We start from the raw sequence: 25383 nt of genomic DNA, 5'->3' as shown, positions 1-25383 counted from the left end.
AAGTTCTGTGACTTTTGATTAGTCATGTGAGGTAAGACTCAATTTCACAGATTTAATTTTCCTTTTCTTCAGGCATACTTAACAAAACATAGATGCTAGATTTCATGTTTCTCTTAAAAATAAACAGCTGCAGAAAGCGCCATTTTTTTTTTTTATATATCCGCTCCAGATGAGGATGTGGGATGATTTATTCCTCGGCAAGAACGCATGCATTTGCAAGCACGATTGAACGAAGATTTTCTTTACTATCAAACCATTGTTACTTGTTTAAGGGCAAGTTAAAGCTTCGTGTTGATAACAGGGCTATGCCTCTATCCAGTACCAAAATAAATATACGTAGGTGGGACTGGTGCGACTGTTACACTTGAGGTTAGTAAATGTAATTGAATTTTATGCGTCCTTGATGATGTAAAACTCAGTTTTTTTTTTCTTTAAGTATGAAATGGGTATTCAATTGGAAATTTTTCGTTGATGCTCTCCAAGTGCCCCACTTGCCTTTTGACTTGCTACTCAAGTTTCAAACTGAAGCCCTGCCCCAACAATAGGATGGAGAAACCTAGGCTTTGCAGGATTCTTTTGCCTTTTTGAAATACGATTTTGAATATGTTTGTTCCTAACTAAACTGAAAATGCCCTAACTTTGAAACTAAACCTTGATCCCCCCTTGTTTTGAAGCTGGGTATTGATAATTTTTTGGAATAGTTTTTTTGGTATTAGGGTCCCCATTTTAGAGTTTTTACTGTGCTGAAGTACTTAATTTATGAAATGAAGGGTCTATACTGAGGCACGATTTATTTAGTTTGAAGTTTCTCAGCAGTCCTAGTTTTGTTTGCCTCTAAGAAGAGAAGTTGCGTGAGGCAAGTAGTAAATGTAGAACCAGAATGGTAGCGAACTTTGGTTGTTTGCATTTCAATATCCTTAATTAGTGACTTCGGTTACTGAGATACAATTCATCTGAGCTATCACTCATCTTGATTACTGTATAAAAAAACTGTTTATTAACTAACTATCATGTCAATTGGTAATAGTGTTGTTGACATATTGATACATATATAATGCTCCTCTACTCCAATATATTAGTTACTTTCTAAAGATATAATCTAGTTCATTTTATAAGTCATGATAGAATTATTTTGTTTTAAATTACCTTTAAAAATTAAGAAAGAGAAAGACAGAAAAAATAATATTATATTATTTGTTTGCTCCTTACTTTTTACTTAATAGTTATATGTTAAATTTCACTTACTTTTATTTTTTATACTTTTATTGTATTGATATTGATGAGATTGATAGAAATAATTTATAAATAAAACTGCATAAAATATAATTTTGTTCCCAGACATTACTCGTGTTTTATGAGCATGCCCATTGGTTCGTGGGACGTCACTTACTCACGTGGGGTGTTATGTTACTGTAGGCAAATGAGTGCATGTAAGCAGTAAGAATACGCAAGTTTGTCTCTTACCTTATTGTAATTGTCGATATTTAGTAACAGCTCTTTCAGTTGCCCCCAAGAAAAAAACTGTGTCCATGTTTTATTGTGTTCTTTAAAATTTTATGCATTTAAAACATTTAAATGATTAAAGCAAAGGGAAAAAAAAACTAAGAATAAATTCTGGCATACAGAAAAAAGGTCACCAATTCAGTATAAGAAATCAAATGTGATAGAGTAGATCATCATGTTATATTGAAGAACAAGCTATTTGAGTTGTATGGACAATTAATTTATTTAAAAATTAAACGTGTTTCTAGTTTTTTACCAAACTTGTCCATTAATTTTAAAAAATATATGATAATTTGAAGTATTAATATTAAATAAATACAAAAATTAATCGTTATTTTTAAAAATACTAAATTTATTATCAATTTCTAAGAATTATATATAATGAACAGTATATAAGTTTTCTCCTTGCTTTTCGGTCTAAGGTACAGTGAGAACACCTTTACCGATGATCGAAACGTGAATAGATCTGTGTATGAAGATGACAGCACAAGTGTGGTTCTTATTATGTTGAATTAGGAAACGAGAATTGGCCACGTCTCTGGTTTTGCTTTGGATATATACATATAATATCGGACTTCTATTAGGTGTGTTGTTGGAATTTGAACATCTGTTGGGGCAATTTCGGAATTATGCATTGGCGGGGCGAGCAACTTATGTCCATTTACATGCCCGAGTTGCATATTCCCTTCAACCCATTGATTCACCTTTTTTTTCCCGCAAGACCCATTGACTCGCCTAATCCAGCAGCTTTCATATATGAACAAAAAGCAGCCACAGTTAAATCTGATTATTCTCAGACTTCTTGAAATTTTGAAAGGTGACAAGAAAACTTTAATTGCTGTCTGAAATATAGAAGGTTTTGCCTAATTAGCTTTAATCAGAGCCCCTAAACGTGATTAGCTTTCAAGTCATTATCATGGTATGGTCTATTCATCAGTATGGTCGAAATTCCATGTGATTTTGGTCATTTTGAATGAAAGAAAGATTCTCTGAGCTATTCCTCGCTCGTTTTGGCCACTCTTCATCATTGTAGGGTCTCTGTAACATTCAATTCACTGATCAAAAAGGGTTTGTGTAGTTGGAAGAAGAGAACTAACAAGTCTCAAACTCTCTGTGCGAGAGAACTGATTATAATAGATACTGATAGATACTGATGTGAATTAGTGAATATGATACATAAAGCATTTCAGTATATTTTTTTAAAACAAAAATTTAGATAAATTAGATCTAAAAAGATTACTAAAGTCAAGGTGTGTTTATAAGTTAAAAGAGCACTTATAAAGATTATTTATTAACAAAATTTTTATATTGACAATGAAATTTAATCTCATAATCTTAAATTATAAGTTAAATTCTTATCAATTAAATTAATTTTTTTAATTATTTTAACATAATTTAGATATAATAGGAATTTGTATATGAATTCATATAAAGATTGGCAGCAAAGAAGAAAGTGACGTGTTTGAAAACGACAAAAAGCCCATCTCTTTAATTACAGGGAGTGGTCCTCTCTAAAATTGACTGTTTGATTCCACTATGCATCTTAACATACACACACTGCTGCTCCTTTCTCTCTCCGTTATCCTGCGCACCCCTTCTTTGTCTAACAGAGACAATTCCACAAATCAAATAATGTATTTATTTTATTTACACCCTGAAAAATAAATATATGAACAAATAATGTATTGCATACGCGCCCATCAACAAAATTTTCACCATTTTCATCACCAACCCAAGTTTTGAATCGAACCCACAATTTGCAAATCCAACCAGAACCCACCATGTCATCACCAAGTGGAATCGTTTGGAGCTATGAAGAAGAAAAGGCGTTTGAGAATGCCATCGCAATGCATTGGGATGAAGAAGACTCAACAGAACAATGGGAGGAGATTGCTTCAGCTGTTCCCAGCAAAAGCATGGAGGAATTGAAGCAACATTACCAATGGTTATTAGAAGATGTAAGTGCAATAGAGGCAGGCAATATTCCACTTCCCAACTATACTGGTGTGGAAGAAGCCACTTCTTCAAGTAAGGAATTGCATGCTTCTTCTTCCAAGGCTTCCACCTCAGAAAAGAAATCCAATTGCAATTTCAGAACTGGGTTTTCTGGGTTGGGACATGACTCATCTGGCCATACTGGTAAAGGAGGTTCTTCAAGATCTTCAGAACAAGAAAGGCGAAAAGGGATTCCCTGGACAGAAGAAGAGCATAGGTACTACCCCAATTACAGTTTCTTAATTTCTTTACATATCAACATCAAAATTCAAAACTCCCCCACTCAAGATTCCATTGGCCTCATGAGCTGCTGTTATCAAACCTCCAAGAGGGTAATAGAATATGAGGCATCCATGACTAGCCTAGTTCAGAACGGTCTGAGCTAATCGTGCTGGTTAGTAAAATTGAATGTTAAGATGGAGTAGCATATTGTGTTTAACTAGTGTTTTATACTTTAATCAAATACACCAGCCTTGAAATTGTGTAATGTTTCCATGTCAAATATTAAGGGGTCTTCAAATGTCTGCTGTTTCAGGCTATTTCTACTTGGTCTTGATAAATTTGGAAAGGGAGATTGGAGGAGCATATCAAGGAACTTTGTGATGTCAAGAACCCCAACTCAAGTGGCAAGCCATGCACAGAAGTACTTCATTAGGCTGAACTCCATGAACAGAGATAGGAGGAGGTCAAGCATCCATGACATAACAAGTGTGAACAATGGGGATGTGGCCACTAACCAGGCACCAATAACAGGGCAGCACACAAACACAAACCCATCAAGCACAATGGGTGCAGGACAATCTGCAAAGCATAGGGCTCATCAACCCCATATAGCTGCAGGTATAGGGATGTATGGAGCACCAGTAGGGCACCCGGTGGCTGCTCCTCCAGGGCATATGCCTTCGGCTGTAGGGACTCCTGTCCTGATGCCTCCTGGACCCCATCCTCATCCTCATCCTCCTTATGTTGTTCCAATGGCTTACCCTATGGCATCTCCAACAATGCACAGATGACTATGCTTGGATTTCTGGTTAGTTTTCAGTATGCACTCAGAAGAGGAGCAGTTCCTCCTTCATGTGGAATGAATCTAATGGCTGTTGTAGTTTAAATTCTAATTTAGTCGAATTTTGGTAAAATCATTAGTACCGTGAGAGTTCACAAGTAGTAGACTCTGTTTAAAGTGTCTTGCCCCTTCCCCCGTTATACTGCAAGAATATGACATGGTGTACATGGTTTTGGAAATAAATTCATTGTAAACACCAACGAATCAAAGCAAATAAATTTATCTACTTCTGGGCACAAGAGCACTACCAGTTTCATCAATATTATCATAGCGCTGTGCTGTACGTGATGGGTACTTTTATTTATTTATTTACTTACTTAAAAACAAAAAAAAAAAAACACTCGCGCTTAGCATAAAAGTCTCCTCAAACACATTTGAACCAGTAGTTACAAGCCTTTCACGTAACTACATGGCATGGGAAGAATTATTGAGGAAAGATATAGAGATGAATAAGAAAAAGTCAGGTCAGCGTGAAGATACATACAAGGAATGTCAGACACAGTTTATGATGTGTCTATCTCTAACACATTTGTGAGCATCTCTAATTCTCGATTGGTTCGGTCTCAGCTTTCGAAAAATCGGGTTAGAACACTCAACACTAGGCAGAGGGAAGAAGCGAGTCAGCTGGAGAGGAGAAAAAGCAGAAGTAGACAGGGAACATGTCCGACAAGATCCAACTATCCAGCTCAAAGATTGTCTGTCAGGTCATGAGCATACCAGACACATCGAATCCATCATTTTTTATTCCATCCCAGGCTAGTTCAGATTAAGTTCGACGCAGTCATTGATATTTTGCATTGACATTCCTAGCATCTAATGCAAATTTCTTCCCATTTTCTCTTTGATTAATATTGATTAGGAGAGTTTTTATCTCCCACTTAGGAGCATTTCAGCCAAAGAAAAAGGTTAAATAAGTCTTAACCATTAATATAACACCTGCGAGGGGCATACTATTTTTACTCCTTCATTACCTTTTTCATATCCATCTTGTCCTTCCCCTCCTCCAGGAAACCCAACAAAACTCAAATCAAAAGTTGAAAATATATCACTTGAATTGCCATGCTAATGGTCAAGCAAAAATGATATTAACCAGAATCTAGATGGAATGTACAATACAAGGGTGCTGAAAATTACAAGGTATGCCTGCGCATATCTAAAGTACTCAAGAAGATCACTTCGACTTTAAACGTAGACGGCCATTAAGAAAATGGTATATGAAACTTTTTCGCCCCCATTTCCACCATATTGGTAGCTGGACACGGTGTCTCTTCTTACTCTGTTTCCCTACATACAAAGGAATAATGATTAAAATTTTCCCTTAACTACAAGGACTTTTAACTTCCATATCTGGGAAGGCAAAATTATTTAAAAACATCTTAAACGCAATTTATAAGCATTCGCTATCATGTTCTCCGACAAAAACAAAAGTTCAACTGAGCAACGTGTGCTTAAGAATCTTTAGGAAAAAGGTTTTTCACCATATGCTTTTATAGAAGAATTTGATAGCAAACACTTAAATCTCTTTTCACAGTCGCTTCTATAGAAGGCCAAAGGTTTGTTAAACGCAAACCAAAGATAGTTCCTCACTTTTTTCTCCAAGACAGTACATTCCCCATTGTGACTGCAAATTCCCAAAGATTGGTTCTAAAGAAGGCCAAAAGTTCATCTGAATTTTGAGGACTTCCAAAACAGTTTGTAGGCCAGATTTGGAAGGAAAGTTATTTTCCAGCTCAAATTCAGGATTCTCACCCAGCAATACCTTCATAATGGATAGATAAACAATACCAAGTCAGAAACCAGGAAAAGACAAAGATACACTCCCTGGTGGAAATATGAGAACATACTATTACTAGCAAAAGGATGTACCTTGATCACTGCAGTGGCAGAAGATGATATAGAGCGAAGATTATAACTGCATAAAAAATAACAATGTCAAGTTGAAGTGAAATGCAGATCATAATGGAATGGAGCGGGTGTTATTTTAATTCCTCTTCTGATGCTTGTTTGTGTGTGTTTATTAAAAAAAATCATAATGGAATAAACACCAAAAGCATGAATTACGAACCCCCCCTCAAGAATGACAAGTAACTTTCCACCAGAAAGGGCATTTAACATTTTAGTCATCTGCGCATAACCATTGGGAGTGACCTGCATCATCAAAGGAAAATTTGAAAGTTGGGAAAACGCTTATTTTAGTCATTTTTAGAACCCCAGGAAAAAAAATGAAGCAGCATATTCAATAAAAAGAAGTCAAAGCTTAAGATTGAATACATTCTATATCCAATTTGGTACAATTCATTGCACGGTACACAGCCTGTGATTTCGTCCATTAATGCAACCAAAAATTTTTATCAAAAGAGGAAGGTGAATAAAGGAGACTCTTACATCACAACATCCTAAGGGATCACCTCTTGCAGCATCAAATCCAGCTGATATGATAGTGAAATCTGGAGCGAACTGAGAAGCTAAAATATACAATTCAAACAATAAAGAGGTTCAGGCAGATATCAAGTGCTTTCTTGACATACAATTCAGGTGGAAGGAGGAATATACTACAAAATGGAAAGAATTAATGCACGTGCAAGAAGGCTTAATCATATACAGACGTTTTATGAATTTAATACTTACTAATTAAACCATCCAGGAAAAAAATGTGAAGCCCTTTTCACATTTTTTAAAGTCCTGCCAGAGCAAAAATTCTATGACAGCTTTATTTTATTTTATTTTCTATTTAATTTCTTTGGCATTGAACACAGTATGGTAGCCCAAAGACCCAAATGTTCATTAAGATGGAACTTCCACTTTGAGGTTCCATCTAAATCATCAAATGTTCATTTCCCGTCTAAAAGGCAGTCCTAAAATTCCCAAAGCCAGTCCATTTTCTTTACAGCATCAAACCTTCTATAACAGAAATTACAAAACATTAATTGTGTTTGGTTTTCAGTTTGTCAAAATTCCTTTTATCAAAAGTTAGTTTGGTAAAAGTCAATTATTGTAATGGGATTTATGTTTACATACATTTTTTAAGTTAGTTTGGTAAATTGGAAGTTTTTTGGAAGGTAAACCATACCAGCTTTCACCATCGGAAAGTAACTGAAAGTTGTTCAAAAACCAAAAGCAACTTTTTGAAAAGTAACTCAGATTCGCTTTCGGAAAATAGACTTTCAGAAATAGTACAAATGGATTTTCTGAAGCTACAAAATATGCAAACAAATTTTCCTGAAAGCTGGTTTCCCAACAGGACTTTTGGCTTTCCAAAAGCCATAACCAAACACCCTAAGACGAACCATATATATCAGTTAACCACCATGCATGCTACTAACCTAATGGAAGGACAACATGCTGAAATGCAAAAATGTAATCATTATCTCCAACTCCTCCTCGGCTCCATGGAATATTGACACAGTGTCCTTCTGCACCCATGGCACCAACCTGCGGAAACGAACCAGACTAACTATTACGTATAACAGCCCTTACACATTAAAAAACATTTCTAATATCATTAAATGAAATACAATCGCCAGAATGGTTAGGTAAGGTTGAGCCAAATGAGAAATGGTAAAATTAAGGGATAAACAGATGAAAAATTAAATGTTAGAGCACATGAAATGTGTGTGTGGGTGTTGTAACACAATAAGTGTCTAACTTACTCAACTCCACCATGAAGAGAAAAATAGATAAACGCATACACCAACAGCAGGCATTCCATTATGGCTCACAACAATCAAGACGCAAGTCCAAAAATGAGCAACACAATGTCTGACATAGTCAATATTCTTCTTAAATTTTGAAAAACAAGCTTAGTATATCGCTTGACATTGCAATATTTCCTAGATATTGAATAGGATAAAAATGTATAACTGATGAAATAGCAAACTACTCCAACAATATGGACACCACTGAATTTTCCAATGGATTAGCAGATCAGCTTCCAAAAGTTCAATGCACCACTTCTACACGGGCCATCATGCCCAATAAGCTTATTAAATCAATCCATATATCCATAACTATATATACTATAAAATCTATAAGCCAAGACATTCGTAAGCTATGAACAATAATACTTGCCTCACTACAACACTCTTCAATCTATTAAAAAGAAAAAGAAAACCACATTTTCCACTTATATCAGAACAAAAAGCACCTGGCTGAGGTGGCCAGCAGCAGCAGGTTAGTTTCAAAAATTGTCTGCAAGCATATACCTCATCAGCAGCTCCAGTACCAGGATAAAACCTTCCCCCCTCATGTCTATGCAATGATATATATAAGACCTACAGAACAGTTTAAAACTCATCAGGAGTATAAAAAGGAAGTGCATCACTCGTGAAGCCACAAATAACTTCAAGAAGAATAAGATAGTATTCAAGAGAAAATAACAAGAAGCAGGGAAAGATTAGCACATTGAAGCAGGTACCTTAATGATAAACGCAATTAGGGTTTAAGGGAAGCAAATAGCACAAAAGTTCGACTCAGCAAATAGCACAAAAGTTCGACTCATCAATTAGTTGCACCAGAAATAAATGATCAGTTCAAAAGATTCATATGCAAAGAAAATAATAAAGTATTATAACCACACAGCTCACCGATTTGTTTTGCTCAAATATTTCCTGTGTCCCATTGCCATGATGAACATCCTGTAAAAGAATGAATAAAGTAAAATCAACTCATACTTTAATAGCGTGGCACATAACCTATTAAAAACTGCCTTCAGAAAATCGCAAATCATAAAGAAATATTATGAGTATAGACTTTACCCAATCTAGAATTAGCACCTTCCTAGCCCCTGCAACCTGAGCTGCTAATGCTGCTATTGCAGCATTGTTATGAAGGCAAAACCCCATGGCCTGTCTAACACCAGCATGATGACCAGGAGGCCTGACCTGGTTTAATTAGGAACAAACATAAACTTAGTACAGAACAAACCTTCAAAAGTTCCTGGCTTGAAATGCCATATTGCCACATAACAGGTACAGATCAATGGTGTAAACATTTTCAAACCAGAGCAAACCCATTTTTGGCACGTCCAGAAACAATTGCTGATGCCAGGTCAGAACATAAACCAGCCGCCAGCCTAGCAGCTTGAGCTGAATGCTCGTTGGCATATGTGTCAGGAGTGAAATAACTGCAATCACAAAAGTCATCAATCATAATGAGAATACCATATCAACTCAATCATAATGAGAATACCACATCAACGAGTCAACATCCAACAAGAGCATAAAAGTATATTAGCACAAAGACATTTAAAGAAATATGCTAAAAGTTGCCAGTCAAATAGAGGTTACAAATAAGGGTAAGAAATCATGCAAATTATGAATTTTTGAAGTCATTGCCCAGTAGAGGGCCAATAATATGGTAAGCAATAATACAATTAAAGAATTCCATATCTCGTGTAGTTTTGAAATAAAAATTGATGGGTATAGAAAGGCTACTGTTTTAGAAAGAAATACATCATTAAATTTGCATAACCAGGTCAACTCCTCCCACCACTTCCTCAAATGATCTTCTCGAATCTTGATAGCACAAGAAACCAGTTTAAATCATTGTAGCACATTAGAAATGTCCAGATTCCCAGATGAAGAGGGAGTGTTTAACATACCTAGAAATCATCTGGCTTGTAACTTCCACCGATTCAATGTGTTCCAAAGAATGAACCTTCAATTCCAAAGTTCAAAGTTAAAATTGGGTTCATAATACTAATTCTTAGTCTTCATATTCACTGTAAGAATCAGGGATGAGAAAAAGGTGAACAAAAGGGGCACAAGTCCACTCATTCAGACTGCATGGCCCTTCTTCAACTAAAAATCATCACTCCAAATATCAATTTCATCAAAAAAAAATAGTTCCAAAGGCAAAGGAAGTATGAAGTATTGACATATCAACGCCGCCAAGACATTGCAAAGTCAATTACCAATTGAAGTTCTTCTAGACTGATCTCTCTGGCAGAAATCGGATAGCATCTTCCAGGAAATATTCCTGTGTGCATCAAATTGGTGAATTGATCAAGTGATTACTAATACAACGCAACCAAAATAATAACACACCAATGCATGTCATCAAACATGAGTTAATATGCCATGGAACTTATACATACCAGCTGTAGCAAAACTGGCAGCAATGGCTTTAAGACGATCTGGCCTTTCAGGGTGTGGGTGTGACTTCATCTGAACCTATGCTAGCCAACAACCACAGCAATCAATTAGCAAATAAACAGACAACAAATTTTTAGTGAGACGCCAAACTTGGGTGACTGTGCAGCTTACATAGCATAAAAAATATTATCAGAAATCAGTGCTACAAAAGTGAACAATTGTAGAATGAAAACCAAGGCACAAGCAACAAAGCTTTTTTATGTCAGCCAATAGCGAAAGAAAAAAAACGAGGGGTAAACAAAAGTGATGTCCAAAATAACATTCAAAAACAAAATATTATACCAACTATGTTTTCTCAATGGCTATCTTTTACTTTTCATTCTTTTTCATTTTATCTTCCTACCATCATATCTGAAGAACAAATTCACAGAAACACTACAGATGCAATCAACCTTACCATGGTTGCACCCACTGGATTTAGCAAAAATTGTTACCACTGAAACTAATGGAAATAAACCAATTAAAATATTCCAACAAAGCATCCTATTTGTCTCCACAAGGACAGTAACATTGCCCATGATTGAATGAAAATGAACAGAAATTTGCCAGTAAGATACTTACCCATATTGAAAAGCTTTATTATGAACAAACTATATGTGCTAGCTCTAGTTATAAAGCATAACTTCAATTTGATGGCAGCAAAAGTACGGAAATAAAAAAAAATCAGAACCATACTTCTGCATGCAGCAACATTCTCTCATCAAAGCCAATTGCCGTGGTAGGACTTAAAGCTACATCTTGTGTGCCAACTTCTAAAAAGATAAGGACAAAGATAGAATGAATCTCAAACAACTTAGCAGCATAAAACCGAATGAGAACCAAAGAGTGCATCAAACCAAACAACCAATAAATAAAAATAAGAACATCTTAGAATAAAACTCCATTTACATCTTAAAAACGCCATATTAATTAATTAATTATTCATAAAAACAATAAGCAAAGTCCTTCAAGAAAAATTTCACCAAGAGTCATTCAAAAATTATGTATGCAAGTAATTTTGAAAATAAAAAAAATCAGGAGAAGAGTAAGTTTTTCACAATCAGGAGCTTGATAGGCAGAGTTTTCAGCATCTTGGATGTTTTAAAGCTACTGGGGTGGAAATCCTAACCATCCTACACCCAAATTTCAAACCACTCAATATTGGGATCTTTGAGAGATTTGGGGATCTTTTAAATTATTAATTTCCTTTTTCAATCAGCCCCATGTGCTATTCAAAACAACAAACATCATAAAGATAATATTGAAAATTTCTTCCTTCAAACGCACTCCCACCCATTAATGACATTTAACGTCCCATACACAGAGACTAGGATATTATCCATTTTTGCATTGAACTTCCACCCAATGGAGTGGGTTGTTCCCCGCACTCCCTCCTTCAGAACTCATAACCAAGCCCCTAAGCAAGAATACAATCGCTGGAATGGAGTATTCTACACTGCTAGCAGCATATAAAAGACGCTAGTCAAGAAACACTGCTTAAAGCTCAATGAAATTGAAGAGGATCCTCCCACATTTATAGAACTGCAACGTTTAGGAAGGGAGAGAAATTAATTAAGTTTTCCAAGATAATGTTATCCAGCTTCTACTTTTTCTCCATGCATTAAACAGACTTTTGCATCGTCCATTTCACTATCTAACCTCAAAAAAGTGAGGAATGGCAACACAGTGATAATAAATGTTACGCAGATAAAGTAAAAATAGAATTTCAGCATTGATTGATATGGCAGCTTAAACTAAGCAGCAAAAAGGAGAACGTTTTGTCATATTTGGAAGAAAATCTAATCAAGTTGCTTTGAGAGACCACTATTATCCATTTTACTAAATTAGACATATAAAATTTAAACATTTTGGGCAAAAACACATTTATGAAGGGATGATGTCATTATTTTTGATCATATTACGCAATCTAACTAGCCAAGCATGCATATAAACATCTTAAACCTTCTTTCATTTTGGGCTTTGCCTCAGTCAGATTGCTGTCTTCAGCATAAGGGGATGCGAAAAAACCATAGCTCAGGATTTTGGAATCTCTATGTTCCCCACATATCTGCAAGTAAAATAGAGCAATATAATCAAAAGCAATTCATCATGAAGAAATGTCCAACAATTTACAACCAAAAATGGAGTTCAAGATAGCTAACTAACCATTAAAAAATACGAATCGCTTATTAAAAGCCACTATTTAGCATAAACTACAACAAAAGAGCATGTTACAAACATACATCACAATGGTCGATATCATCAAGGTTAACCATCGTGCAGTTTGTGCAGAACCACTTAATAACTTCCAAACTCTTCTGTAAGGGCTCCCAATCACTGTCATCATCGTCGTCATCAAACATGTCTTGGTTTTGATACATATCCTGAAAAGTCACTTCCTTCTGCAGCTGGCCCTTTTCTGTGGCTAAATGATAATATCATATGTAAAGCCATAACAGATTTCAGATGTTACACAACAAATGGAAGCAAAAATTTCATCAACACAACTAAGATTCCAGCTCACACTTACAGCATCAGGATGTATATTGGCTTCAAGGCTGTCTGAAACTTTCCTTGGGTTTCCATCATTCTCATCAGAAAGCGAATTTTCACATCCACAAGTAAACCCTTCAGCGGGAACTTGATCAGATTGCTTGCAATGACTGTTCTCAGCTTCCCCATTTTTCAGACGATTCATTTCAATTGCTTCAGCACCCATTTCACATATACAGTACTAGAATAAACCTTTCACCACATTCCTTCGCGATGACCTAGCTAAAGTCCCTCGAATTGCGTTAAGCAACAAAAATTGAAAGCAGTACCAAGATGTAATAAAACCCGAAAAAAATGGTCATAAGTCAATAGTTGTTACAGGTCATACTCAATAAACGATAATATATATGTTTCTTATCTTCCGAAGTACATCATACATAAGAAAAAGTTAAAAAAAAATCCATTCGAGAAAAGAAGATAAAATGAAAGGACGAAGAAAAATGGTGAAAGGAACCACCTTTTGCCAGGTAAGCGGGTAGCAACTAGCAGGAACAGAGAAATTGGGGCGAAATGGAGGGGAACAGATTTGGATGAGGAATTAGAGCTAGGATCTCTCATTTACGACATTAAAGGTGAGAAAGAAAACGAGGTGCACACGAGCACGAAGGACGAAAGAAGCCTTACCGGTAGAAACCAGCAGCGACGCACTGTGGAAATTCCCACGGCGTCGTGGACTCGAGACTTTCGGAGGCTATAGGTCGAAAAAAACACTATAGTGTGTGTGTTGTGCGCACATTAATGTATGTATACCCGCAAGTGTCCATGGACATGCGTATGAAAGTGAAGAACATGAAAATTATAATATTTATTATTTATAAAATATTGTTTAGATATCATATAATATATAAAAGGCCAAGATTTATATATTTACTCTTATATACTTTCTCTGTTTAAAAATATAAAATTTTTTAAAAAATTAAATATTTAAAAATGTAAGATATTTTTATTCTTTCGATGTATAATAATTGTCTTTCTTTCAAAAGTACCCCTATTAATAATGACTTTATATTTATTATAGGGTGTTTGATAGGGATAAATATGAAAAGATAGGAAGTTTGAAAGTGGATAACTATTTTATCAGGGATGAGATTTAGTTAAAAATATCTTACATTTTTTAACGGGAGGAGTAATTAATATACATTATCCAATCAAATCAAAATATGTAAACTTTAATATATTAATATTAATATTATTAATAATAAAAATTTATTAGAGAATAAATAATTTATCATAGATATACATGTCTTAATTTAATTAAAATAAACATTTTAAATATATAAAGTTAAGTATATAAGTTCCTGCATAAAAAACCAACTTAATACTAATTGGCTTTAAATTTATATTTATATTCAGTATGATATATTAATGAAGTTTTGTTTTATTTTCTGCCACACCATCGAAGTATTTAGTGCTCTTTGATTAAAAAATTAAATAAATAAAATATCTTGTGCAATTTTCATATTATTTTATTTTTATTATATCAAATTAAATTACCAGCATCTCCTTGTGATGAGTTTGTTTTTATTACAGGGACAAGGCAAAAAAAGCAGTCTAATAATGAAAAATTCTTACACGTAACAATGGGTCATTGAGAATCCGAATGCAAATAACTACTTATTTTATTCTCATAAAAAATTGTTTTAAAATTCGTTGGTTCGTTCATATTAAAGACTGGAAAAACAATTTGTTATTTTAAAATATTTAGATAAAAATCAAGCAAAAAGAATGGAAAATGCTCAGACCACAATGCACAAGCCAGCGGTATTCATTGATATATATATATATAGATAGAAGGTACAGGTATGGTACAGTGATCCACATGACCTTATCAGAATCCTAACTAATCAGATAATTAATGAAATAATCCTATGCCTCAACGCTCCCCCTTAAATGAGAGGGAGTGATAAACAATTTGAGTTTGTCTCTATAGCTAAAAAACGGGGATAAGCTAGAGGCTTGGTAAAACAATCTGCCACTTGATTGTGAGATGGTATATATTGAACAACAAATGTACCAACTAAAACTTGATTTCTCACAAAGTGCAAATCAATTTCTATATGCTTTGTTTTGGCATGTTGAACAGGATTAGTAGCAAGTGCATTAGCACTAATGTTGTCACACCGTATTACAAGAGGACGTTGAGGTGAACACCCTATCTCATATGATAAAGAACACAACCAATTAACCTTTGTTGCTCAATCTGCTAAAGTTTTGTATTCAAATTTTGTGCTTGATCTAAATATCACTCTTTGTTTCGACTTGCCTAAGCAACTAGAGTATTTCCCAAATACATATAAAAACCAACCACATATTTTCTATCATCCACACTGGCTGCCTAACTAACATAAAAAAAAACATTCAAATGAAGATGAACAAGAGGTTTTATATGTAACCAGCAGTGAAAAGTATCCTTAAAGTATCTAAGAATTCTCTTAACTACTTGAAAGTGGACATCAATAGGCTGTGACATAAATTGACCCAGCTTATTTACTAAGTAGGCAATATTCTGGTCTTATGATGGCAAGGCACTATAAAGCACCAATAGCTTGGTGATATAAAGTGGCATTTTCTAAGGGTATTCTATCAGAAACAAAGATGTGTTTACCAGTTACTATAGGAGTTGAGACGGAGGCAACATCTAACATGCCAAATCTCTTTAAGATATTAAGCATATATTTAGCTTGATTTAGATAGATGCCATATTGATCCTTAGCAAATTCAATATCCAAGAAATAATAAACTGGACCTAAATCTTCCAGAGAAAATAGGCTATTGCATTTTTGAACAAAAGAAGCCAAGTAAGAAGAATTATTACCTGTTACTAGTATGTCATCCATATAAATTAGAATGAAAATGGTCAAGCCATTTATTCGCAGCAAGAACAATGAAGAGTCGCTCCAAGCATTAACAAATCCCCACCAGAGTAATGTAAGACATAATCAATCATACCCCACTTGTAAAGCTTGTTTTAGTCCACAGATTGCTTTGATCAACTTGTAAACATGATGAGATCAATTTAAATCGACAAAATCCTCTAGTTATCGCATAAAAACCTCTTCTTGAAGGTATCCATTCAAAAACACATTATTAATGTCAAGTTGACAAACTTCCCAATTGAAAGTTACAGCCATAGTCAAGATTATACGCATCGTGGTCATCTTTACAACAAGATTAAAGGTCTTGCTATAGTTAAAACTTGGAGTTTGTTGAAAACCCTTTGCCACTAGTTGTGCTTTGTGCTTCAATAGAGAACTATCAACTCTGAACTTAGTTTTGAAAACCCAACAACAATCAATCACCTTTTATGTTCTTGTGTACGGTACCAACTTCCATGTTTGATTTTGTTGTAGCATAGAAAATTCTTCAGCCATCGCTTGTTGATAGTGAGGATGAGCAAGAGCGTCTTGCACTAATTTAGGTTCAGCTAGGTCTTTAAGGGATTTTGAGTCTTCAAAAATAAGAAGCCCGACAAAAGGATGTCTAGGCTTGAATATACCATCCTCGACCCGTGTTGATATCGCGTGTGTGCTTAAAGAAGGCACGTGAGGTATGGATGAGACTTCAACAGGTGAACGCAAATCATTGGAGCTCAATGATGATGTGGATAAGCATGGCAGCATCTAAGTGGCTGGAATAGTTAACAAGTGAGGCTCCATAAAGTTAGAAGGAGTCAAACTTCTCAATGATGGAGAAGACGAATGCTTGGAATTCGAGGACTTATAAGACACTAAAGATGATGACACCTCACTTCCTAGAGAGACAGCAATAGTATTAGTTAGTGAGATCATGAGAGGAACCTCTAAATCAATACAAACTGTAGGCATTTGATTATGCAAAAATCCTATAACAAAAGAAAATACAGAAGCAACAAATACAATATGTCTAGAAACGTAGACTTGACCAGAGAAACTAAGACACCTATATCCCTTTTGTTGTGAGGCATAGCTTAGAAACACATACTTTTGACTATAAAATTGAAACTTATGAGTATTATAAGGCTGTAAGCATGGATAACAAGCACAGTCAAAAGGCTGAAAACCTTTTTAGTTTGGCTCTGTCATGTAGAGTAAAAACAAAGGCGTCTGATGATTAAGCACAGGAGTAGGTAATCAATTAACAAGAAACACGACTGCTTGGAAGGCATCAACCTAATAAGTAAGAGGCATATGGGCTTGAGCAAGTAGTGTTAAACCCATCTCAACAATTCAATAGTGCTTCCTCTTAGCATGACCATTTTGCTGTGAGGTATAAGGACATGTACATCTTATAGTAATTCCATTGGTTTAAGCTATTCAAGTAATAGCATTATATTCAATTCCCATGTCACACTAAATATTTTTTATAGCAGTCATAATTTGATTTTCAACTAAGGTTTTAAAATGATTAAAAGCATGAACAGCCTCATTTTTATGCTTAAGTGGATGGAACCATGTATATCTACTAAAATCATCAATGAAGTGAATATAATTGATAACCATGAGAAGATTGAACAAGCGAAGGATCCCACAAGTCAGTATGAAATAAATCAAATGGTGCCGATGCATGAGATATAGAATTTGCAAAGGATAATTTCTTAGATTTTCCTAATTGACAAGCTTCACAAACAAATAGATTGTTATTGTGGTTAACAGTCTCATTACAATTATTCAAAATTTGCTTTAAGATCCTATTACTAGGATGTCTTAATTTTTGATGCCATTTAACTAAATCAGCAAAACAAACTTTTGGTATTGTAGCAACATGAGCTTTGGGTAAATCAGCGGCTTGTGGTACCATTGGATACAATCCTTCCCTTGGTCTCCCTTGCATCAGTATCTCCCCGATTACCTTGTCCTTCACAGTGCACCCAGAAGACCAAGATAAAAATTAGGCAAAAGGAATGGAAAATGCTCCGACCACAATACACAAGCCAGTAGTATTTATTGATATATATAGGACAAACGGTTACAACTATGTGAATACAAAATAGACACACATAGAAAGACAAGATACAGGTACGGTACGGTGGTCCACATGACCTTATTAGAATCCTAACTAATCGGATAATTAATGAAATAATCATATGTCTTAACACATTTGATATGAAATAAACTAGAATTTTAAAAATGTGTTCTAGTTTAAAATTTATTGCCCTGTAAATATAAATAATCACCTATTTTATTTTATGATTTTTTATCTTCCTACATGTTAAAAATATAAATAATGATATATGATATATTAGCCGGTTTCTATTTTATTCTGTTTTGTTTTTTATATGCATGTCATCCGTGTCTTAGAATCCGGCAAAGAAATAAAACAACTATGCCTAGGATATGGCTTTTACGTTGTCTCTTTGGAATCATGTCGCCACGACACACGCACTTCTTGTTTTGTGTGCAAGAAATATATCTTTGAAAATTCAGAATTGCCTTGAACTTAGAACTATAATTTAATGATTTGATTTTGATTAAAGTACAGATTCTTATTACTCGGCATGGAAGTAATTGCAGAGTAGTATGATTTTGATGGAATAGGGCATGTAGCTGTACGAAAGATCAACGAAATTGTCATTATCGAATCGTGTAGGCTCATGTTTCACGCGAAATTTTTTGAATATAAATTGATAGATACATAGATTTAAAACACAAAGTTATTGTTTTTATCTTAATAAAGAAACATGAGAGTGGAATTAAACGCATATTTACGTGCACAATTTTATTTAACACCGTCTCTAGTATAATTATATGATATATGATATCTGGTAATATTACTGAGTAAACTTGAGAATTGACGAACTTAATTAATAATAACTCTCAACATGATTTGTCTTCACTCATACAATTTAAACATCAATTAAACCTTTAGTTAATCTTATTTAAAAGAAATCAAGTAGCTTTTATTCAGCACAACCATTTTTGGTCATGTAACTATAATACATGATGAAAAGACAATTGTTTAGACGACTAAAACACATTAAATTAAATGACAGCGCGACATTTTTGGCTCATGATAACAAACGAAAATCATCGCCACGTGGTAAAAAAATTGTTTGAGATTTTAGACGCAGTATTTGTCATTTATCTCACTATAGGCAACAAATTTGTCATTCATAAAAGAGCCAAAAAAGAAAAGAAAGCAAACCAAATTAACACGACTTGTATTATTTTCCTTCTCCTCCGTGCATGGCTAAGATCCATCTATCATTTCCTTTGCAGCCAACATGGCCATTCTCTGTAAAAGAGGGTGGATATGAGGAAAAAGATAAAAATAAAAAAAGGGTACACGTAAATTTATGCTGGAAAGTTAACAATTTTTGAGGATTCTCTTCAATCCTTGTCAGTGTGCACAGTCAATGCATGTGCACTTGGCGACGTATTGAAACATATTCATATTTGGTTCGCTAAGAAAGAGTCCTTGCATTCACATTGCACAACACAATACGCTTCCATTTCTTAAGCTACCAAAAGCAGCAGCACTGGACACCGTATACGCAAGCAGATAAAAATATAGCATGCATGTCATGATGAGACTATGATATCACTGATATCGTATTACACTATTCTAAAAGAATTTAAAGGATGTGATCGTCTTTATTTTTGGTGGGGTTAAAGTGTCTGCCGCTTTGTGTCTTTGTGAACCGCGGATATACATTTTTTATTTTGTAAAGTTTTAGACAGCATTCGTTGGCTAAAAAAGAGTACTTCTTTCATGGTTAATTGCTTAGGCCAATGAGGGGCGTTTATTTTACTCTCTCTCTCTCACTCTCCCTCTCTCTCCCGGTCTTGTAGCTGTGGGAGGCACTTTTGGTCGGCTTTAGAGCCCTCTGATTTATATTTAACATTATCGATGCCAAGTATGATGAAGAAAGAGCTTAACGATACTGCGACTCATGCTGGCATTGCCAGTGACTCTGGGATGCCTTAATGCCTCTCGTAACTGAATAACTAATAACTGAATAAGGAACGAATATTTTATCCTGTGCTTTCGTCTTGTACGAAAATATAATTCTTGGGGCTCACATATTACCTTCTCTGCTAATAATCCACAAAGCAGAGCATCTCGCGATTATAAGTTCTGCTGCGAAGAGAATTCCTTCCCCTTTTCTTTCATTTGATTTACATTTGGTACCCCAATCCCATCTATTTAGGTTCTTCCATTATTCTTGAATCTTCGCCGGATTCGAGGAAATCCGGGAAAGGAAATTAAAGATGGCATTAGATTGTAGGTATCAACTAATGGTGTTGCTGCTCGTCTTCTGTGTCATGGCCTCAGGGGGTCTTGGCGTTGGAGTGAACTGGGGAACTATGGCTTCCCATCAGCTGCCTCCCGAGAAGGTGGTGAAGATGCTGAAGCAAAATGGGTTTGATAAATTGAAGCTGTTCGATGCGGACGAGTGGATCATGGCGGCTCTGATGGGGACTGATATCGAAGTGATGCTAGCAATCCCCAATGACATGTTGGAAGAGATGAGTAAGAATTCTAGTGCCGCGGATTCTTGGGTCGCTGAAAATGTGACCGGTTACTTGTATCCTGGTGGACTCAATATCAAGTTGAGTAGTCCTCGTAGTGTTTGTCTCTTTGTCTAGCAGATAGTTTTTGGTTCTGCGGAAGTTTTGCATGCTACTGTTTTACACAATACTTGCTACCTCATCCCCCTTATCCCATATTCTGATATTTTCTTGTCTGAATGTCATATTTTTCTCAGTGATATCTGATTTTCCATTAAAGATTCTGCTTGCCTTCAGTTGTTCTTGGTCAAAGTATTGGTTGTATCCCAATCATTCATAGAAATCATTAATCCTGCTAGTCACAGTCATTTTCTTTGACACCACACTAAATAGCCACAAAACTACCAACACCTTATTTGAAGGTTTGAGTTTCAATCAATTATTCATCTGGCATCTATTCTACTACTGTGGCGCAGTGAATAAAGGGAAAACAACGCCTTTTAACTGGTTCGAATTTTCTTCTTGTTTATTTCTAACGGTTTCTTTTGAATGCTGTAAGTCATATTTGAACTATTCTTTCTTGCGTGGATGATGTTTGCAGTTTGCTACTTGCAGGTTTGTTGCCGTGGGTAACGAGCCTTTCCTTAAAGCATATAATGGCACCTATCTGCATACAACTTTCCCAGCTCTTAAGAACATACAAACATCACTCTATAATGCTGGCTTGGGTTCAAAGGTTAAAGTCACAGTTCCCTTCAATGCAGACATTTACTTTTCCCCTGAATCAAATCCAGTGCCATCAGCTGGTGACTTCAGGCCTGAGTTACGAGACCTCACTATTGAAATCATCCAATTCTTGTATTCATGTGATGCCCCTTTTACAGTAAATATATATCCCTTCCTTAGTCTTTATGGCAACGACAACTTCCCCTTTGAATTTGCATTTTTTGAGGGAAACAGCAAACCTCTTAGAGATGGAAATTCACTTTACGCTAATGTTTTTGATGCCAATCTAGACACTCTTTTATGGGGTTTAGAAAAGGCAGGGTACCCTGACATGCAAGTCCTCATCGGAGAAGTCGGTTGGCCAACTGATGGTGATAAGAATGCTAACATTCAAAATGCAAAGAGGTTCAACCAAGGTTTGCTTAAACATGTTCAAAGTGGAAATGGTACCCCTAAAAGGAGAGGGATTATTGACATGTATCTGTTCAGCCTCATTGATGAGAATGCAAAAAGTGTTGCTCCTGGCACCTTTGAGAGGCACTGGGGGATTTTTGAGTTTGATGGGAAGCCAAAGTATGAATTAGATCTAACAGGTCAAGAACTAAACAAGGGTCTGGTTCCTGTGCATGGTATAAAATATATGGAAAGACAATGGTGTGTTTTGAACACTGATGCTGGTACTAGTGCACTATTCTTGGCTCATAGCATTGACTATGCTTGTACTCTATCTGACTGTACTGCGCTGGGTTATGGATCTTCTTGCAATAATCTGAGCCTCCAAGGGAATGCATCATATGCCTTCAACATGTATTATCAAGTACATAACCAAAGGGATTGGGGTTGTGATTTCTCTGGTTTGGGTATTATAACAGATAAGGATCCATCAGAAAACGGATGCCAGTTCCCTGTGATGATTTCTTATGGTTCTTCATTGATGCATGGAAGGCTATGGGATATCCTAAGGAATACTGTGGGTGTATGTACCTTGATTATTATTTTGCTTTAGCTGATAGATTTAAGAAGTCAGTTTAAAATGTGTTATGGCAGATGCAGATTTTCCTTTTATTTGAGCGGCTCACTTTGAGCATTTAAAAATTTGTTATATAAAGTAGAATTTGCAAAACTCTAGGTTTCCCAATAGACTATTTTTGGATATTTTTCTCTACCTTCTTTATGAATGTTTTCATGGGGAAAGCTCTTGCAATGCAAGCAATGATCTGGATTTCTTTCCTCTTACTTCTATTGCTTCTAACCAAGTACATTCCTTTTAAGCTTTCTTTTTCATTCCTCCAAATGCAGATATTGCTGTGCAGAGGAAATAAGGAATAGTATGACCTGAGATCTGAAATTTTTGATTTAAAACCTTATTGTATTCGGTAATATGAAAAATTTACAATCATTTGTTACAAGTAGTTGGGAAACTTTCTGGTGGAAAATTTTTTAAATACTATATGTTTTCCTACTTTATAATTCACTAAATATCCGTTGCATAGTATTCCCTATGAATCTGCTAAGGGAGATCAAGTATCACTAAGCCAATTAGTCTCGATTCTAAAACATAATTGGGGATATTCAATAACGTGAGTATAACAATCATAAAATATAACAACTGTGGAAAGATAACCTGGATATTTATTTATAGAATGACTAGATCTTAATCCTTGGATTACTCTTCTATAGTTTATTATATAATGATTCCTAAATTGAATAGTCTTTGTTTAATTAGAGATAAATTTGTTTTCCCTGATTCACAATTCTAATCAAATTATGAAGTTACAGCCTAAACATTTACAAATCCCTAAAGTTATTTATAATTTAGCTAATCACTACGTGTTCCTAAGCTATTTTTTATTTGGTTATATGTGTTCGCATTTCTGTATTTGAAATATTCTTTGTCTTTCAATGCATCAATTTGACTTATTAAATGATAATTAAACTAAAACCGATATGTGTGTGTGTGTAATTCATATTAAGAAACAAGATATCCATGGCCAAAAGAATGACCCTTTACTACTTTTACATGCATGTAACACTACTATGGTTACACTAACGCTTGGTTTAGAGTGATAGAAAAATAAAAATAAAAAATAGAGAGGAGAGACTAATAGAAAGAAAAACTCTTAGAAATAGTTTAAAATAGGGTGAATAGAGTCAGGAAACGAGTGAACCAAGTCCTTAAACTCAATTTCCTTAAAAATAGTCATTTTTTGAAGCCCAACCTTTAATGATAGGGCTTGGGTGAAAGCCCATAAAACTATTTTATTTTTTTTAAAAAAATAATATTAAAAATAAAATAACCAACTAGCTAAACAAGCTACAGAATTAAAATCATGATTAGGAGCCATAAATTATAGGGCAAGAAAGAACCAACAAAAAAAACAAAAATTCAGAACTAGAACAAACATTTGAGGCTCTTGAGAATTTAAGATTCAGAACAGGAAATTCAACATTAATGGATATAGTCACAGAATCAGAGAGGTCAAGATTTAATATCACAAAATCAAAGCAAAAAAAAAAAAAACCAAGAACAATAAGAAGCATTTGGCTAATCTGGATTTATTATCAGTCTTTAGAGATCTACCCAAATTTGAAATGAGTGCTTTTTGAATGAGGAGCTTAACAGATGACGTAGTGAGTTTGTTCATTGAACCCGAAATCTCAATCTTAAAGACACTATTAAGGACACAACTTTGTTCATGGAGACACACAGCCAGGGATGTTGAAACTAGGGACACCGAGTATAGGAACAGGGAACAGAGTTAGATTGAGATCCAAAGGCATTATGCCAAAGGCAAGATGGAGATGACAAATCACGGCACTGCTACATTATGACGAAGGCGAGATCATGATCAAGAGGTTGGGGGTGATTGAGCAAGATTGAGAGGCTAAGAGTGACTAATTAATTGATGAAGACACATGCAAGTTTGTTCAGATCAAGAGGCGTAAGAGGAGAAGAGAGGGAGATTGAATAGAGGAGTGAGGCACAACATCAACTAGGGTTTAGGATTTGGTTTTCCTTCAATGGCTTAAGCTGTGCATTTTGACCCTGGCCGACAAAGAAAGAGAGAATAGGCTTGGAAGGCTACTGCCTGGGCCCAAGCTCTTTTTTTAGGGCTTATCAGGGCCGGGCTTCAAAACCTAATTTTCTAAAAAATTATTAATTTCTCAAGCTTGAACTCTTATAAAAAACGGGTTTAAATGAGTGACCCTCCAAGGCCGACCTCTATTCTCGACTCTAGAGGTGAAGGTTGACCTTTTTAAAAAAAATTCAATTAATGGGTAAGTATGAAATATAACAAAATGTTTGAGGGTAAAGTGGTTAAAAAATTTGGCTTTTTTTTTTTTTAAAAAAACTCCAATTTAAAAGAAATTATTAGAGGAGGGGAGGGAAAGGGAGGTGAGGTAAGAGAAAATTTTGGAGGACCGGCTCCCCTCCCTTTCAAAATTTCTTAACCAAATGAGTGGATGGGAGCATTTTCCCTCTCCTTCAACACCTCTAACCAAACACACCCTTATATCTATATTCTTCAAGTTTATTTTATAATATATATATGTATATGTATATAACATAAAACAGAGCATCATTTGTAAAAAAGAAAAAGAAAAATCCTTCCTTTTTTCCCCTCTTATTCATTGTGGATTTCATAAATTACACAAATTGTAAAAAAATAATCTTATAGAAGTATAGTAGCTCATAAGAATTAGATGATTAATCGGTTATACGATCAAATGGGCGCATAGGAATCGTGTTGAACACCAAGCATTAACTTTGTCACCAATAAGAGTCGGTAACCCTTGCCATTCCCCTTAGTAACGGCAAAGTATTATTTTCTCACTGAAAATAAATTGATTAAATTCAAATAAATTGCGCATCCTTTGCCTTTGCTGAAAAAAAAAACAAAATTCAAATAAATTGCAGCCGAACAACGGCACCATGCCAGTCCAAAACGGTCCACATTTGAATTTAAACTCCACAACGGACATT

At 35.1% G+C, this 25383-nt stretch overlaps 3 protein-coding genes across 11 annotated transcripts; 2 read left to right on the top strand and 1 right to left on the bottom strand.

Annotated features, from left to right (window-relative positions):
- Nucleotides 1-230: 230 nt before the first annotated feature.
- Nucleotides 231-4800, top strand: LOC129320426 (transcription factor MYBS1). Of its 2 annotated transcripts, none has more exons than XM_054965884.1 (3): nt 231-369; nt 3277-3715; nt 4034-4800. In XM_054965884.1, the coding sequence occupies exons 2-3, from the start codon at nt 3285-3287 to the stop codon at nt 4509-4511; spliced, it is 909 nt and encodes a 302-aa protein (XP_054821859.1). In that variant the 5' UTR covers nt 231-369; nt 3277-3284; the 3' UTR covers nt 4512-4800. The 2 variants fall into 2 exon arrangements, with proteins under 2 accessions (XP_054821859.1, XP_054821858.1); XM_054965883.1 differs by lacking the exon at nt 231-369 and adding an exon at nt 381-2320.
- A 685-nt stretch (nt 4801-5485) lies between these two features.
- On the bottom strand, nt 5486-13976 carry LOC129320425 (histone deacetylase 15). Of its 8 annotated transcripts, none has more exons than XM_054965879.1 (18): nt 13870-13976; nt 13223-13463; nt 12936-13117; nt 12655-12760; nt 11389-11465; nt 10656-10731; nt 10473-10537; nt 10161-10216; nt 9560-9683; nt 9316-9441; nt 9145-9195; nt 8764-8832; nt 7885-7993; nt 6947-7026; nt 6627-6709; nt 6428-6473; nt 6149-6320; nt 5486-5845 (listed from the first exon to the last, which is right to left on the bottom strand). In XM_054965879.1, the coding sequence occupies exons 3-18, from the start codon at nt 13071-13073 to the stop codon at nt 5733-5735; spliced, it is 1491 nt and encodes a 496-aa protein (XP_054821854.1). In that variant the 5' UTR covers nt 13074-13117; nt 13223-13463; nt 13870-13976; the 3' UTR covers nt 5486-5732. The 8 variants fall into 8 exon arrangements, with proteins under 8 accessions (XP_054821854.1, XP_054821853.1, XP_054821851.1 ...); XM_054965878.1 differs by having other exon boundaries at nt 13223-13467; nt 13870-13969; XM_054965876.1 differs by having other exon boundaries at nt 13223-13467; nt 13703-13959.
- Nucleotides 13977-20368: 6392 nt separating this feature from the next.
- LOC129319401 (glucan endo-1,3-beta-glucosidase 8) lies at nt 20369-22528 on the top strand. Its single transcript, XM_054964458.1, has 2 exons — nt 20369-20773; nt 21288-22528. Exons 1-2 carry the CDS (start codon nt 20433-20435, stop codon nt 22402-22404), a joined length of 1458 nt encoding a protein of 485 aa, XP_054820433.1. The 5' UTR covers nt 20369-20432; the 3' UTR covers nt 22405-22528.
- Nucleotides 22529-25383: the final 2855 nt, after the last annotated feature.

Source organism: Prosopis cineraria, unplaced genomic scaffold (genome assembly GCF_029017545.1).
Source record: "Prosopis cineraria cultivar Desert tree isolate PC_DT_omini unplaced genomic scaffold, ASM2901754v1 PC9, whole genome shotgun sequence".
Classification (NCBI taxonomy): domain Eukaryota; kingdom Viridiplantae; phylum Streptophyta; class Magnoliopsida; order Fabales; family Fabaceae; genus Prosopis; species Prosopis cineraria.
Note: the sequence above shows the minus strand (reverse complement) of the source record. Positions and strands in the feature narration are given on the sequence as shown.